The sequence below is a fragment of the Seriola aureovittata genome, chromosome 3 (assembly GCF_021018895.1).
Source record: "Seriola aureovittata isolate HTS-2021-v1 ecotype China chromosome 3, ASM2101889v1, whole genome shotgun sequence".
Taxonomy (NCBI): domain Eukaryota; kingdom Metazoa; phylum Chordata; class Actinopteri; order Carangiformes; family Carangidae; genus Seriola; species Seriola aureovittata.
Window position 1 is genome coordinate 28927506 of NC_079366.1, and position 17472 is coordinate 28944977.

Genomic DNA, 17472 nt, shown 5'->3' on the forward strand with positions numbered 1-17472 from the left:
TTTGAGTATATCTATTAAATACTTCTAATTCACAACATCACACCTTTTTAAACTGCACTAGTTAAAAGTTCAGATAGTGAGATGAGTGACTCACGAGGAGGAGTGGGGGGGTCGACGAGTCTTTGAAATGTTTGCTTTGAAATAATGAGATAATAAAGGGGTCAAACATTTCAAAATTGCTCCATATTACGGTTAGTAGAGTTATATGGATGAAAAAAAAATGTTTCCTTTAAGTTTTATTCAACAAATAAGCCTCTTTTGTGAAACGAGAAAAACCCCAAATATTAAGTTTCTTGAAAAATGAATGAAAAATTGTGCAAAAATTATTGTTAAATATACTGAGCATTATTATTCAGGACAACATTTCAACTGAGTTCATTTTCATTGTTGCATGAATATCAGTTTCTCTGATGCCGTGGCTCCCACCCTGTGTGACGCCCCCTTGTGATCGTTTTAAAAATATACAGCCGACTGCATTTACACCCCCAAAGCCTCCTGTTCTCTGTTCCGAGTATTCCTGATGTGTGATTCGAACAGATGAATTTCACCGGAGAGATACAAACATTTAAAAAGCTCTGTTCATTTGCAATCATCTCCACTTTGATTTACACTTTGTAGACTTGACCAAACACCTTAATGCAATAGATAATTCTGATTGGTGGTTCATTTTATTGAAATGCAATCTAATGACTACAGTTCATGCACCACTAAGAAACTGTAAAGGCTTCAGTTTAGCTTCCAAGACGTACTTGTAGAAAACATCAAGTAGACTCAATTTAGGGTCAAAGTTTAACCTTCAAGATAAAAATCGAATCAAATTAAATCAAATTAAATTGTTGGAGAATTTTATAATGAACAGAATTTTTCTATAGGAAGCAAAACTAAATGCTTTTTTTTAAAGAAGGTTTTCCATCCTGAAAATCATTTCAGTTCAAAGTCTAAATATTTGCAATAAACAAACATGAAAACAAAAACCAACATTAAATTTAATGATGACTTCTAAAAGTACCACGTCTTCACGGCTGCACACACCTGGATTGTCAGGTTTGTTTTGGAGGAAGAAATATCTTAAAGCTGTTGATCGTAGTAATTCAGCTTTAATTTGGATTTTTTTTTTTTTTCCTGTTAGTTTTTGGCTTTACTCGTCCATACAAAACATGCGAGAGGTTATCAAAATGTGTTTATTTCCTCCTTTGTACAACTTGAAGATGTCACGTCGAACCTTGATATAATAAATAAGAAGTCATATAAAACTGCCAGAGAGGTTTCCACACATCACCACCCGCCGATCACAAAAACAGCAGTTGTCATGACAGAGAAATCATCAAACATATCCTACACTTAGAGGAAAAGGCACAGGCGGGGATTTAAGGGGATAAACAACAAAGATACTCACAAACAAATGTACCTTATCCAACAGTATAATTTGCGTATTGACACATTTACATAAACACACACAAAAACTTGCTTCGTTGTTGTTTGATAGAAAGGGGGCTGGTGGGTTTGTACACATATAGTGAGTTTTTAATTTGGCAAAAATACGGACTACTCCTTTTTAATGTTACAGTACAGAGATGGCAAAACTGAGGTAAAAACTTTTTACATAAAAGCTGAGGGGTGTTCAGTGTTGTTCAGGTGGCTTTGAGAGTTAAAACAAAAAAAGAATCAAGTTCCAAATGAGCTGACCAAATCAAAAAAAAAAAAAAAGAAAAAAAAAAGACAAACACACAAACCAAGAGACAAAAACCCAAATGGACAAATCTTCCATGGAGTTCTGGTTTCTCCTCCAGTCTCTCACTTTTCCTCCCGTTCCCTCCTCACATCTCACTGGGGCCCTTCATGCTGGAGTCCTTCGCTGAAACCGGTGACGCCACCATCGGTAGGACGCACTGCGACGACTCACAGTAACCGTTCAGACCGGCGGTACCAGGAGGCCCGGGAACGCCGGGAATACCGGGAACACCGCGAGGTCCCCGCTGTCCTTCACGGCCGTCTTTGCCGTAAGCCGGTCGGCCCGAGTTACCTGAAAGAAGAAAACGTGACAACTGAAAAGCTGATTCTTCAAATCGTAGCGTCTTCCCTGCTGAAGTGCCCTTGAGCAAATCACTTGTTTCTCTTAAGATGTACAGATTCTTCTCCACCATCAGCACCATCAGGGAGGCGTCTGATTGGTCCTAAATTCATTCTGCAGCGGGTCAACAAGCCTAAACGTGCAGCGAGTCCTAAAGAACTATCTTCAGAGACAAGAAGAGTCCTGCAACAGACGGTCTGAAACCCAGAGAGCCCTGAACTCAGCATCAGTCACAATTGTACTGCCTGAAATTGTGTTATAGACCAGAAAAAGGACTTTTATTTTTTATATGTTGCATGTAATTAATTTGACTTCTAAATCTAATTTTATTGTATTTTGCACCCTTAGGTGCAGAGTGCACTCTGAATTTCAAACGGCATCTTCCGTTGGACGATAAATAATCCTCAATGCTTGATTGAGATGCACCACAGTCAGAAACTGAGGACATTGTTCTAAAATCAGACGTCTCAGTCATGCTTGTCATTTACCTGGGAGACCGGGGGCACCTGGTTCTCCTTTGGGTCCTCTCGCTGTGGGTCCTCTGTCGCCTCTGTCACCCTGGTCGCCTGCGGAGAGGAGACATCACCAAGAGGAAACGCATAATTGAAGTTACTATTTTTAATCCAAGCTGGGGCTCAGAGTTCACACCTCATCTGTTCCTTCATTAAAATGAAGATGAACTTGGCCGAGCCCTGAGGGGGGAAGTGGGTCACTGCGGCGTCAATGAACAGGATATAAATGAAACATGAAATTCTCATAATTTTGACAACAAATTTATGTGACGTGCAGATGATCAGAGGCAACAGATGTTACTTCCTTATCCCAGGGTGTCTGAGTACAGCTCTCTTTGTCCTAATTTAAAATCCATATATCTCACTGGAATTCACTGAGATGATTTTCATTATGTACAGATCCGGTCAGATCGATGCGTCCCTCTCCCGTGATGATCTTGACTTGTCTGGATCCACGATATCTGGGCTTTAAATCGCCTCTTTTTTATTATAAAGTGCCACCAACTGTAACCTCTTCAATCAGACCACAGAACTAAGCAGCAAACACAACAAATGAGAGTCGAAGCTAGTGCTGAAGTGTTCTTCTAATGACGACCGGATAATCTGGATCTCACCTTTGAGTCCTTTGCGACCTATTAACCCAGGCGGACCCTTCAGACCGGGTAGTCCTCGTGATCCGGTGTGTCCGGGGAAACCGTTCTCCCCGGAGGGGCCCGGAGGTCCAGGTGGGCCGGGGGGACCGGGCAGCCCAGCGATACCTGACTCAGGCCTGCTCAGGCTGGCTGCTAGCTGGGCCAGCTGCTCTGTGACACAGGAGGACATGGTTTATATTTGTGTTTTTTCTTGTCATTAGATGATGTCACATGTCCAGAGCGACCATCAGTCAATATAAACATCAGTTATCAGATCAAAAACCAGAAAAAAATTAGTATTGGGCTTGAGTTAAGTGTTCGGAAGGTGAGGTAGCAACTCTTCAGATGAAAATGGAGGCCACACCAATAAACGTTTCCCCCCCGTTTGACCACGTTTGCAGAAAATTAAAGATCTGCCACATGACTGACAGCACAGTAAAGAGCTGTTTGGTACAATCTGAAAGTTTGAAGATGATAAACACTTACCTTGCATTACCCTCATGCAGACTTGTTTGATGTGCGTATCTGTGGGTGATTTTCCCTGAACAAACAAAGATCATTGACAGCGATGAGTCAATTGTTCCTCCTGGCAATATTATGGGCAAACATCACATGTAATCTGCCCCCTGAGGTGTTCCCAAATAGTTCAAAATAATCAACACTGAATCATCTCACCGCTGGTCCCTGTGCTCCTGGGAGGCCTGGTACCCCCATGTCGCCCTGCATGCCGCGTGGTCCCGGTTGGCCCACCTTGCCCTCTTTCCCTTGCTGTCCCCTGCCACCCTCAGGTCCTTTGTTTCCTGTCTCTCCTGGTGGGCCTGTCTGCAAAAAACAAGAGCGACGGATAGAATATAAAATGTAAACTCAAGAAGCAAGTGAGAGTCTAAATCTAAACGTCCAAGTATTTATTTATATGAAAATGTACTTTTAAAAGTGGATTAATGGACTATATTGATGGAATTTTGCGGCAGAAGCTGGACTGCACTTAAGCAGCGTTAGCTTTTCATGGCAAAACTCAAAATGTCGTGGCTGTTGTTGCAGCTGGTTTTGCTTCCTAAACAGTTGGAGCTGAAATGTTGTGATGCAGTTATGATGAACATACCGATCCTTTCTCTCCTGCTTCTCCTTGGTCACCCTGGAAAAGAGACATCAATAATTAAAAGCTGCGTCCAGAGTTTGTAGAAAATGTGATGATGCTGCAGAGTAAAGCATAGGACCAGACTCTTTTTTTTCTTATCTTAATATGAAATATAATGTAAAATGGAGATTATTAATATAACAATAATGATTAATAAAGATTTGAGAACTCGCTCGTCAGGCTTTTCCAGACCTACATACAGATTCAATCCTCCTGATTGGCTGATTGATTAAACTGAATCAGACAGGTGTTCCAGCAGATGATCACTCACCAGTTCTCCTCTATCTCCTGGTGTTCCTTCATCACCTGGGGGTCCCTGAAATAAACACACATGACAGTTTTTTGGCACCAGCTGCTCTCCGACTCAACACTCTGTAATCTGTTTGACACGTTCATAATGTCCACATGTAATATTAAAACTTAAGACACATACCTGCTCTCCCTTAGACCCATCAAGACCGACTGCACCCTGAGGAAAAAACAGAAAGATTCATTACCTGAAACTATTTTAATATAAAATAACTAAATCTGTAGCATTCGTTCTCATATTATTAATAATGTTTACTGAGGCTTTTTCACATGTTGCAGGGCAAATTGTTTTATTTTCTTCCATAACTGTGCCTAAATTTAATCTCTCATTTTGTGTGTGACTGAACTTTGACCAACATTGCACCAAGTTTGTTGCAGAAATCAGACAAGCTGTAAACAAGCCCACTCCCGGCGAGCAAGACAACAGAAGGTGAACAGTGAAACTATTACTCAAAATGTTTGTTGTAAACATCCATCACAGTTTAAACAACAAACTTCCTGGTTTAAACTTCACCTGCAGTATTTTCAATAGTTGCACCCTCTTTTGTTTTCCTGTGCAATCAGGGATTTATTACCGACATTCAGTTGCATTCACTGTCAGTTTTACCTTCGATTAAAGTGGTTGAGATAATCTGGATCACAGACCGCCCGATCAGCTGACTGCACATGTTTGTTGCTCTGTCTAATTTTATTGCAGCGATGTTGCCATGAAACACGGATCTCAGCAAATAATTAGCTGTTATAAGTGATAGACCTAGCTATAAAAATGAGAGTTATGGAGTTGCAATCACCAGGAATGATCCTTTAATTTGGGTGTTATTGTATTCAACTTGCTTGTCTTTTATCTGTGTATTTATCTTGCGCCATTTTGCATCTCTTACCCTGTCTCCTTTCTGGCCAAGATAACCAGCAGGGCCAGGAAGTCCTGGAAGGCCCGGATCACCTTTGCTTCCCTATTTAAACACACACATGAAAAAATAAACCGTCAAATACACAGGGTACATGCACACACACACACACACACACACACACACACACACACACACACACACACGCACACTCAGAGTCATAACACAAGATCATCTGTGTGAAGTTACCTCCCCCACCTTCACCTCACCACATCTACAGAAAAAATAAAAACATTTCCAGCTTCACATCGTCAGAACGCATGCACTCCCCCTTACAATGTTTCTGGGCATATGTGGGTACTGATCGTGGCGTACAGTGAGCCGACCAGTTTCAGGCATTCCTGGGGAACAGAGAGCTCTTTCAGGGCTTCTCAGCTTCTTTTCCTGCCCCGAATCCCCCCTGAGCTGCAGAAAAACCCCTTGGGCTTTGAGATTTCTGTAACAAGAGGCCATTCATGCCCGCTCACCGGTGGATTAGAGACTTAACTGCAGGGACAGAAGTTCATAAAGGCCTTCCAACTTTTTAATAAGAAATCACAGCACAAGGCTTCACTGCCCAGATACAAAGTTTACCTTGGTGAATGATCCTCGTGTTGAATAATACGTTCAGGACAGCAGATAGTATTTATGAACACTGATCACTCGCTTTGTATTTCAGGGCACTGATGTTTCAGTTTGACAGAGTGAAGTTTTGCAGCAGCCTGAGCGGCACAGAAAAGTTCAACTGGCACTTTGCCCGAGAACTTTTTCAAAGGCTGCAACATTATTAATATTTTCTGCCTGACTACATTTCCCTTTATCAGAATCCTTTTGTTCACCTTTTCTCTATCCGTCTGCAGTCCTCATTTATTCTGTGGTTTTTCCCCTCAGCAATATTAGTATTATTCTGTCGTTTTCCTCTTAGGTTTAATTAGTTGTATCATGCAGTTTTATCTGCCAACAGGAGATTTCAGAAAACTTTGTGGACAGATAGTGGACAGTATTTGACTGAGTGATAATTAACCACATCTTGATTTTCATGGTTGTGATCCACATCTTGGTTGTTTGCCATGTTGTCATGTACCACAACCATATTTAAGAAACTAACGGAGGAACTTGTTTTTCCAGGGTTAAGTAATCAACCTATCATGTAACAGAAATGTGTGAGTTTTTTCTATCCTTCAAGAATAATTTCTTCTGAATGTAAAAGGTGTGCGATTGGCTGTTTCCTGTCCATACAGGTTCCTATTTACCACCAATATGGCATCAATGATATTAGAATAAAAGGACGAGCTTGTTTTGACTTCATGAACATCATGAAGTATTGTCAGTCTTTTCTTGATGCCTTTTTCCTTTGAAAAATGTAAAAATGTATGACTTGTAATGAATGCTTGGAGTATCACAGGGCTCTGTACTGGGGCCACACACTTTCTGAGAACTTCTTGGCACTTTTCTGTGCACCAGATTAGGGTCAAACCTTTGGAGTTATTCTTCTTTACTTGCTGTAACTTAATGCAGCAAAAACAAATGTAGTTTGAAGACATGTCATTGAAACCTATTCTCTAAACTGTCACCTCCACATGTACGGCTGCTTCCTGGGTGATTTCTTTTTCCGACACTATGTCAGTCTTGGTTTGTTGCCTGTGCTGGGTGAGGTTTTATTAGACACCCTCTCTGAGGTCTTACCCTGGCTCCTGGTGATCCCAGAGGCCCGCCAGGTCCTCGTTCTCCTCGTTCACCCTAAAAGTGAGAAAGAAAAGACTGAGTCTGGATAGAAAACAGAAATAGATGTCTAAATACAGTCAATTGTAATGATGTACATTGTACCCTTTTTAAGTTTTATTTTGCATTGTGATGCAGTTAATAACTAATATAATAATTTAATGTAGTAAGTGAAATGTAAACGCAGGAGATTTCAGAGACTCACTGGTCCTCCTCTGGGTCCAACAGGTCCCACCTCTCCCTGCTCGCCACGCTCCCCCTGGAAACAAATGAGACGGCAATTCAAATATCAGCATCGGCTTTTGTCTTTTACTTCAAATGAAAGTTGGTTGATTAATTTATGAGTTGAGGAAATTCCCCAACACATAAAACACTTACAACAATTAAATTCCAAAGACAAAATTGGCTTTTGGCGGGTAGTTTAAAGTTTTCATTTACATATTTAGTCACTCCGAGGCTCTTTCCTATTGAAACATGATGGATTATGTTTCAACGTGCTTCAGACTTACTTGTTTCCCCGAAGACCCCATCAGTCCTACAACTCCTGGATCACCTGTGACACCCTGGTAACAAAAAGAGTCCAGTATTAATTCATTAAGAAAACTACTGTCTAGAAATGACTTTCAGCAGCAGCAGTAGTATAGTACAGTTTTTATGGTGTTATTCATATTGTATAGAAGATTGCACAAGATTTGATCATACCTTCAAACCGCTTTGTCCCTTTTGGCCGTAAGTGCCTGGTAAACCCTACATGAAGACAATAGTATCAAACAACATCTGAGCTAAAAAAAAAAGGCAAATTTGAAACTGTTAATGGTGAATCAGGAGGTCGGAGGTCACTTACAGGAAGTCCCTGAAGGCCAGCATCACCTGGAGCGCCACTTTTCCCTGGAATACCCTAAAAGCAACAAACAATCAAACTGTCAGACAAGGGGGGTTTGCGAACAGGCTCAAGTTCAATATTGTTTTGCAGCAAAAATAACTCTCACACACAAACTAGCAGTAGTACGTTACCTTGGATCCTGGCAGCCCAGGTATTCCCTCACGACCATCTGGGCCAGGTAGACCCTATGGATTACAGAGCTCATTACGTACAATACTACACACATTTAAATGAAAGTACAACTCTAGACAGAAGAGAACGGAAGGTAATATGCTTGATAGGAAAAGATCCGAATAGGATTTGTGTATAAAAATCTGTTTAAATCGGCTTATATTCTTTGATATGAAAATATAGTCTGGAGACTGAACAGTGTATAATATAGAATACGGTAAAACATTAGCACCATTCATATGATTGTGGAGGTAGAAAGGTAGATAGGTGCATAGAAAGGTAATGAGGATGTGTGGGTAGGTAGACAATTGTAGGACAGTAGGTAGGAAGATGGATTTATCGCTTGATTGATTGATTGATTCTGGTTTTGATGAGATGAAACAATACTCACAGGCTCTCCTTTTGGTCCTGGGACTCCTCTGATTCCTGATGGGCCTCGCTCCCCCTGCAAAGACACAAACAAACAGACTTTAATAGAAAGAAGTTAAATTAATAATCTGATAAATGAAGGGGTTTGTAGAAAAAACTAAAGAAGTAAACACAATTAGAGATGCTAATTAAGAGGCCACAAACGTATCTTTAAAATTGTTTTAGACTAAATATCATTAGATCCACAAGGATTATATTCTTGGCCGTGATATTTTTCTTTGAATCAGCATTTAGGGAGATAAAAGCTGCAGAAAAAAGGTGTTTGTCTTACCATCACTCCCTGTGGCCCGGCCTCACCTATGGCTCCTCTTTGGCCTGGATCACCCTAAAAAAAAAAAAAAAATGTAATCGGTCTCAGTTTAATCACAATTTTGTGTAAATAGTGAGGAGTTGTCAGAGGAGGTGATAATAAGATGGGTACTCACTGGGCCTCCTTGGATTCCCCGAGGGCCCACATCACCAGGCTTTCCTCGAGCTCCCTGTTTGGGGAATCGGAAAGTTGCTGTTGTCAGTAAAAGTTGAATTAATTTAAGCGAGTTCGATGTATGTCAATACAGACAATCAAGTCATCTGGTCACATTAGATTTACATGGTAAACCTAAAAATTTTACATAAATTTTCTTTTTTAAGCTTTTATTTTGTTAGCGGTTTAAGACATCCTGTATCTTTTCCTATTTAGATGAAACTTTTAGTGACTCTTCTCGTGTTGCCAAGACATTTTTTATACTGTTTTATGAATTCAATCCATTAAACTCTGCAGTGCACAGTGTGACCTTGTGACCTCTTACCCTGTCCCCCTTGGAGCCCATTATTCCTGGGAGGCCTCTTGATCCACCTGGGCCCTAAAATTACTCAGCGGACAGAGGAAAAGAGAAAGAAATGTCCCATGTTAATATGTTTGACTGAGCGAAGGAAACTTTTCATCTGAGAGAGTACGGTGAAATATTTTACTGGTAGTCCTTGAGCTCCGACTTCTCCCGACCCTCCTTGTTCGCCCTCCTCTCCCTGAAAGTGAGCGTGATCCAGTTATGTCAGGATATGATATCTAACCATCTGGTTTTTTTTCAATCTGTTAAAAACTAGGTCTTTAGCATGATGTTACCTTGTGTCCTTGTCTTCCAGGCTCACCTGATTCACCCTTTACCCCTTTGTGGCCCTACAGGAAGGAGCAAAACATTAGAATTAATCTTAAAGTGCATTTCACTAACAGAACAAGTGAAATGATTACATTATGAGTCACCATCAGTGACAGAAAATAAAATCAGAAACACTAAAAGTTCACTTACTTTCATGCCGGGGAGACCAGAATATCCAGTCAGACCAGAGGGGCAGGCGTTGGGACACTGAAAAACACAACAGCCTATTTGAGGTCATGGAAGAGCCCTGCCACTAGGGGGCTCTACTGACAGTGACCCCCGACCCCGTGAGAAAGAGCAGGGAACGAAACAAATCTCTCTTTATTTTAGCTCATTTACTGTTAATTACTGCTGAATATATATTACAGTGTTTTAGATTTTGCCTTCTTCGTTCCATGCTGTGGGTTTGTTGTAGTAAATTCTTGAACGGTTGCAGTGTGAACACAGCGATCTCAACAACACGGTAACACAACTTTGACAAAAGATCTAATTTTCTAATGAATTTATTGACATGAACTAAAAAAAAAATATTGATCTAAAACCTTCAGTTGTCAGCAGTGATATAAAGTGAGCGTTATAGTAAATGGGCTAAAATGTGCATAACCAGTATTGTGATTGTAAATTCATTTTCTTTGGGATCAAACTTACCAGGTCCTCGCCTTGATACACAGCAGGAGGTCCCTGGAGAGAAATAGGAAGTGTTTTTTTTTTCAGTAAAGATCACATTTCACAAGATTACAGGTCAAAGGAAATCATTACCCAGTAACTTCTATGAGTCAATATTTTCCCCACAGTATCACTCCACCTCTCTGAGAGGTGTTACTCACTCAGCAATCATGAAAATAAAATAATAATACTTCTTGACTTTTCATGGTCAGCCTCTCTGACGGTGTTTAACAGCAGTATAGACAGAGGTTGTGATATTTACCCGAGGCCCAGCAGGACCAGGAGAACCAACTTGACCCCTTTTGCCTCTCGCTCCCTGTGAGAGGCAAACGATTGTTTTTATTAATCTTAAAACTTCATCAACTTAAAAGAGCATCTGTACACTTCATCTTTACACAAACTTAAAAGACAATCATACTCACAGGGGCTCCGACTTTGCCCAGTTCACCTGGCAGCCCGTCTGTTCCAGGAATACCCTGTTAAAAAACAAAACATGTCTGAACTGTCAACGGTCTGTTGTCAATAAAGCTTTCATTGAATATGCACATTCTTTTTAATAATCCACTGACATTTGTAAAGGGGATGTATTGGGAAAAGTGCTAGGATACCGCGTATAAGTAAAGCCATTAAAGCTACATCTGTAAGTCTCACCCTGCTGATGCTAGAGTGTACTGGGGGTGTGGTCAGTACACTCTGACATCATCAGACCGGAAGAGGTCGGTGAAACAAGCCTCGTTCATGCAACCAGATTGCATTTTCTATAAATGCATAATGAGGATACGTTGTAATTTATGCATTTGGTAAGTGTTGATACTAAACTTCAGTAAAATTTATTTGTTTGTATTTGTTTATTAAACTGTTTTATGGTTATGTTTAGGAACTCTTTTTTTTCCAGGAGACGAGGTTGACTTTGTACATGGCTCTAGTCTTTTTTAATGTACGCTCAGTGTTATTCTGCAAAACCTCGATCCGATTTCGATAACACTTGCAGTGAACCACTGCAATCTACAACACAGGATGGCAGTGAGTGGTCCAAACACAAACTACGCTACAGAAAATGTTATATAACTTAACCAGTCATGTAGTTTTGAATCCAACAACTATTTTGTTGATAATAGTCAGTCAATAATTCAGTAAACAGGATTTAATTCACCCTAGAAGCAGATTTCACTTTCTTATTTAAAGTTATTTAAAGTTTTACAACTGAAAATGAGACTAAGTTGGTATTTTATTAAACAAGGACACTTATTTTTTACTGATGGAGCCCAGACTGAAACTTGTGTTCATTGCTTCCACGTGGATGAACATTCAAGTTTCATCTTTTACTGTAATTATTCCTTTACCTACAGCACAGTAGGATAAGCTGAGGCAGTAATCGCTGTGTTTACCTTCCCATGCTAACCCGAGCTGAGATCTAATTATACAGGGGAAAACAGACCACAGAGTATGGATTACAATACTGAAGGTACTCACATCAAGCCCATCAGGTCCCACACCCTGTGAGAGAGACATCATGGATTGACAGAAATCAGTGCAGATCAATAAAGAAAATGTCAGTCAAGTCTTGTCCGATGCATAAAGACAGGGACTGCACGCTAAAGCAGCCTCGTTCTTTCACTTAATTAACGGTGGTAACAAGAGTACATTCAGGCTGCAGTTCAACTACAGAATGAATAAAATAATATGTGTGGGAGAGTTAAATAAATTGTGCTGTAACAAAGTTGAACAAACTAATTCTAATGAATCCTTAGATGGTAAAAACGACTGATCAGTGTGGGTGTGACGCTGCAGGTCTTCAAACAAATGTCCTGACTCCTGTAACTGAAAGAGCACATCAGAGCTGAGTGCTCAGACATGACACACATGCAACATCTGCATTATCATCTGCACTTACAGGCTCTCCAGTTGGTCCACGTGCCCCAGGATCCCCCTGAAAACAAGAAGAAATGAGACCTACATCAGCTTTTCTAAATCTTTACTGCACAGGGAAATGTATTAGAAAAAGCACAGTGGGTCCAAGTAGGAACCTGCTGCTATAAAATCTAAATCTGTAAAGCAGAAATAACATTTGATGAAGATTCAGCCACAGGAAACAATTTGATAAACTTACCTTTGACCCCATTAGACCCACCGAGCCTGGATCCCCAGGAGGTCCGACAGGCCCCTACAAAGATGACACAAAAACCTTTAAACACCACAGACATGTTAGAACGAAAACAGCTGACAACATCATGAAGCCGAGCTTTCCTGGGGCACAGACTTTTTATTTCTACAGAGTTAATAAACTAACATGAAATATGTTAAAATAGTTGTTGAGTTGAGAAAACTCAAATTTAATAGTACAGATAAAGTAATTCCAGTGTTCACAAAAAAATCAAGTCAAATGAATTTCTCTGTTTCTGTGCAGGAAATGGAAATCACAGATGTGAGTCTATAAACTGTGATGGATGTAATAATTTAATTTTAAATTTGTCTAACCTGGGTTACTCTCTGCAACGTGTCTTACTATCTTAGCTCTTGTGTTTCTACAGCGTTCCCAGTTCACAGCATTTCATTTAGTGCTTGTATCAAACTTATCAAACCTCCTCCGCACATCTTCGGAGACTCATTACAAATGTGATATCAGAGGTGAGGGTGTGGCCTTGGCTCCTCCCCTTACTTGCCCCCTCCATAAATAACCCTCAAAGCGCTCTCCGCTTGGTCAAAGGCATCAGTGAGATAGAAGCGAATCAACGGCACCTGAAGCCAGACATTCAGTCTACGACCAGAGCAGATTACGTCTGTCTCAGAGCGAAAGGTAGAAACCCAGAAAAAGGAAAATTCCTCCTCAGATTCTCATGAAACCAGCAACATCACCGCAGCAGACGGCAAACACACTGAGTCCATTCTGCGTCGCCTTTCCCAGCATACAGTTCTCTCCTGTCAGCCGTCTCTGGGCGGCCGATTCCCCCCCCTACACTACCCTCGATCCCACACAAAAAGACCCCTGTTTCTGTCAGGAAGCTACTCGAGACACTCCCTTAAATAGTCAGATTGATTTATCCAAGGAATGTTTGTTTTTTTTTTCTCCTCCATCCACACTGTTCTTCAGAGGAGGTCCAAGACAAACTGCTCACACAGCAGCAGATCTGAATATCTCAAGTCCTCCAGCTCAGATCTTACACACATTCAATACATCCTCAGAGTTAAACCAGCAGGACTTTCATCTACTCGATTAAAGCAGCTGGCGGGTCCAAAACTCAACAGAGGCTTTGGAATAGAGACGGGGACCCCGCTGCACTGGCTGTCCAATGTGTCTGTCAGGTGAAACACTTGTCCAGCCAAAACCAAAACCATACCAGTCTGTGCCTGAAGTCACCCTCACCTACGTCAACATGTTGTTTCACTTACATCTGCGCCTGGAAGGCCCGGAGCTCCAGGGACTCCGTCTTTGCCGTTATCGCCATCAAGACCCTGGAAGCAGAAGTTCACTTCTCATTAACTCGATTTTAGTGAGTGAATCATTAATAAAGTCGTGTATTTATACTGTATTCTGCATGTGAAGGGAGAAATTTGAGAGTCCACTCACTGGTCCGCCGTTCACTGTGGAGTCTTCTCCTCTGTCGCCCTGAAGATGCGAGAAGAATGACGTTTTTTCAAAAGTCCAAACTCCTATTTTCTTGTTGCACAGGGAGTTATTCACTGGTCCATGATCACAGAAATTTGGGGGATATTGTAACCTGATGTTTTAAATTCTGTAATTTAAAAAGGTCTTACACATGGTGGGTATTTTACAGGGTTATTCCAGTATTTCTGGATCCAGCATGTTTAGATTTGGCCTTCTTAAAAGCTAAAATACTGAGATTAAATGGTGAAGCAGCTTCGAAGCAGCTTTTAGACCTTAATGCAAAAGAGAAAAAATGATCTGAACAAATAAAATAACAACAGAACAATTCAAAACATGTACTTTTGTGAATTGGAGGAACTTGAACTCAGCATCCCTAAAATCCTGGTCACAGCCCTGTTGTTGTTGTTGTTTACATAGAAACTAAGAAAAACAGACTTTTATCTGTGCAAACATGACACGTATACGAGTTTACATGTATGCACATTTTTATTTTCCAAAGGACTTCATTGTTTAAACCTGCTCCACTGTTCACTGAGCTGATTAACCCAGAATGAACTGAACCACGGCTTTGACCCACATCTGAATACTGAAAAGACGAAACGCCAACTTACATCAATGCCATCCACTCCGGGCACGCCGGCGGTTCCTGGTGGCCCCGTGGGGCCTCTGGGACCGACTGGGCCCCTCTGTAGAACAAACACAAAAATCAGTTTTTGCTTTCTTTTCAACTGAAATGAATCTGTAAATATCATCCAGTGCTGCTGCTGCTGCTGGTGTGAAGGGCAGCTCACACAGAGTCTCATTGTTTGGGTGATGTGAGGGGAAAGGTCGTGAAACTAAACCTGGTTTCCCATTATAGTCCCATTATACCAGCTAAGTAACTGCATGTGTTCAGATTACTGCTGCTGTCTGGAGCTTATTGGTGCCAGGTGTGCACACAGATATGAATGGACATCACTTATGGACAGTTTCTAGAAAAACTTTATGAAAAATACAAACTGAGACCATACATTTAAAGATTTTGTTGAAAAAACACGACTTTCACTTTAAATTCACTTTATTTCTCAATATTTACTTTCCTCATACTGATTCTGTTAATGGCTCAGACAATAACAATGTGTAATACCTATATGTGGCCAGCTTTACCAGCTTTGTAAAAAGGTTAGAAGAAGCTTATGTGAAGGAAAATCTACAGGATACTAAAACCATCAATTACATTTGAGTCTCTAAAAATGTTCTGATTTAAGTAGATCTAATTAAAAAGCATTAAAGTAGAAGGATCTTGCTAAAACAACACACACAATACTGAACAACACACATAAGATGAAAGTGCCAACAGGAATACAACATAATACTGTGTTTAAGCATCATACAAACACCCAAATTCTCTTTTTATCATCTAAATTATATTATAATATATCGATGCATAAGAAATAAAACACCATAAAGTACAATAAACTCGTCACTGAGCACTGAGTCTTTTTTTCCAGGAGATAAAGGAGAGTAAAGAAAGAGCAGCTGTGTCTCACCTGAGCAGAGCAAATCAGCACGATTTGCAGTAAAAGCACCAGCAAAGAGTCCCGACAGATCCCGGAGAGAGCCATGGTCTTCCCAGGGCCGAGGAAGACACTAAAAGTCCCTTTTTCCCAGATTAGAGACGGGGCTCACGGACGGTCCACCTGTCAGTCTCCCCCCTGACTAAAACCCCACCGCCTACTGGAAGGGGAGGATGTTAGAAAGTCCTGATTATTCATGAGAAGCTGAGGCTGTGCAGGCTGACTGGAGGAGGAGGAGGAGGAGGAGGAGGAGGAGGAGGAGGAGGGTTTATCTGGGGTGTGCTTACCTTGACTTTGAAATGAAAAGAAATTCAAAGCTGAAAGTTCAGTGGAAGTTGACCAAGACTATGGTGCTCTTTTACCTGGCTTGGGAAATTACTGTAGACCTTAGTATTTGCATATTTTTGCACTTTAAACTAAAATAGAAAAAGGGGGGCTGAGGATTTCAAATGGAAAAGTAAAATATATTGTCCACTGGTTCCATTTTTTAATCTTCTAAGTATGACACCTAGAAAACTAAAAAAAGTTTGAAAAGTTAAATCCTAATGTAGACCCTTCACAAAACACTGGGTTATTGAAGTCCATGCATTTTCTGATGTTGTTGTACTTTGATCCTACTGCCACTAGATGGTAGTAAGAAGCAGTGTTTTACTGATAGACCGTTTTATTACCCATGTGTGTTCCTAACACCATGTCTTTACATTTGTCTTTGTACTGTTCTATATTATCTTTTTGTCTTAGTGTAGTAAAGATCTCTATTTTCTTTCATTTTCTTCTTCCTTTCCTTTCCTTATCACCGATTGGCTCTTGTTTTCTCACCCTCCACCCCTCACTTACCTGATAAGTGTTCACCTGGGCACTAGAAGATTATTTAAGGGCTTCACTCCACTCATTCACTCTCTTAGAAGTTTGTTACTCTTTAATTTCTATAATTTGTCTATGTTAGTCTCAGAGAACCTTCTTTATCCTTATTTCTTTAATAAGTACATGAGACTATTTTGAATTTAATCTTTATTCTTTGTCCTTTCAGAACCCGCAGCCCATGTGAGTCTTCCTTCATGTTTGTCCAAAACTAAGAGAAAACAAGATAAGACAGGAAATCGATCAGCAGATTTTTTTTTCTCACTTGCCCTCAGGGCTTCCGTAGTTTATAGTTGAACGACAAAATAACCGTAGGTCAGACTTGCACTTACTTAATGCATATTAATGATGTGAAGAGGAAGGAAGTCTGTCTTACTTTAACAGCCTTACTTCTCTCTCCTGCTTGCTGCTCCTGCGTATAGAGGAACATCATTTTTCTCTCTTGTAAGAGGATTGTTTCTTGATGCCTGATATTTCTTTCATTCATTGTTCACCAGCTGATTGTTTGATTGTCTCTGGAGTCACACAGAGAGATGAGAGGAGCAGCTATGAGTTTAACAGCAGCATCAAGTGGATTTGTCGTCCTCCTCCTCACTGTACCAGGTACTGTACATCTACATTTACTCTGTAGGACGTTCAGTAAACTTACTGAGAACAAGCTGAAACAGGATGAATAAATAACTGTGCAGTTAATGTTGTTTTTCTAATGTGATTTTTCTCTCATCACTTGTTTAGCTGTTTTTTTTTTTATTGTGATGTTAAACCAAAGTCCTTAGATCTGTTCAGTGTTTTCACACATGCAGCATCTCTCAGTATCTTTGACCTCAACATGTTAGTGGTGAGTATTATTGCACAGTAAGAGTTGTGCTGTTTGAATTAACTTTATAAATGG

At 40.5% G+C, this 17472-nt stretch overlaps 1 protein-coding gene across 1 annotated transcript; it reads right to left on the reverse strand.

Annotated features, from left to right (window-relative positions):
* Nucleotides 1-1165: 1165 nt before the first annotated feature.
* col9a1a (collagen, type IX, alpha 1a) lies at nucleotides 1166-15862 on the reverse strand. The gene is made up of 32 exons (XM_056370974.1): nucleotides 15693-15862; nucleotides 14775-14849; nucleotides 14125-14163; nucleotides 13947-14009; nucleotides 12667-12720; nucleotides 12451-12486; nucleotides 12030-12053; nucleotides 10979-11032; nucleotides 10819-10872; nucleotides 10539-10571; nucleotides 10041-10097; nucleotides 9857-9910; nucleotides 9706-9759; nucleotides 9543-9596; nucleotides 9180-9233; nucleotides 9026-9079; nucleotides 8717-8770; nucleotides 8286-8339; nucleotides 8116-8169; nucleotides 7974-8018; nucleotides 7781-7834; nucleotides 7477-7530; nucleotides 7236-7289; nucleotides 5544-5615; nucleotides 4787-4822; nucleotides 4625-4669; nucleotides 4318-4350; nucleotides 3891-4037; nucleotides 3702-3756; nucleotides 3198-3386; nucleotides 2560-2637; nucleotides 1166-2023 (listed from the first exon to the last, which is right to left on the reverse strand). The coding sequence occupies exons 1-32, from the start codon at nucleotides 15765-15767 to the stop codon at nucleotides 1818-1820; spliced, it is 2064 nt and encodes a 687-aa protein (XP_056226949.1). The 5' UTR covers nucleotides 15768-15862; the 3' UTR covers nucleotides 1166-1817.
* Nucleotides 15863-17472: the final 1610 nt, after the last annotated feature.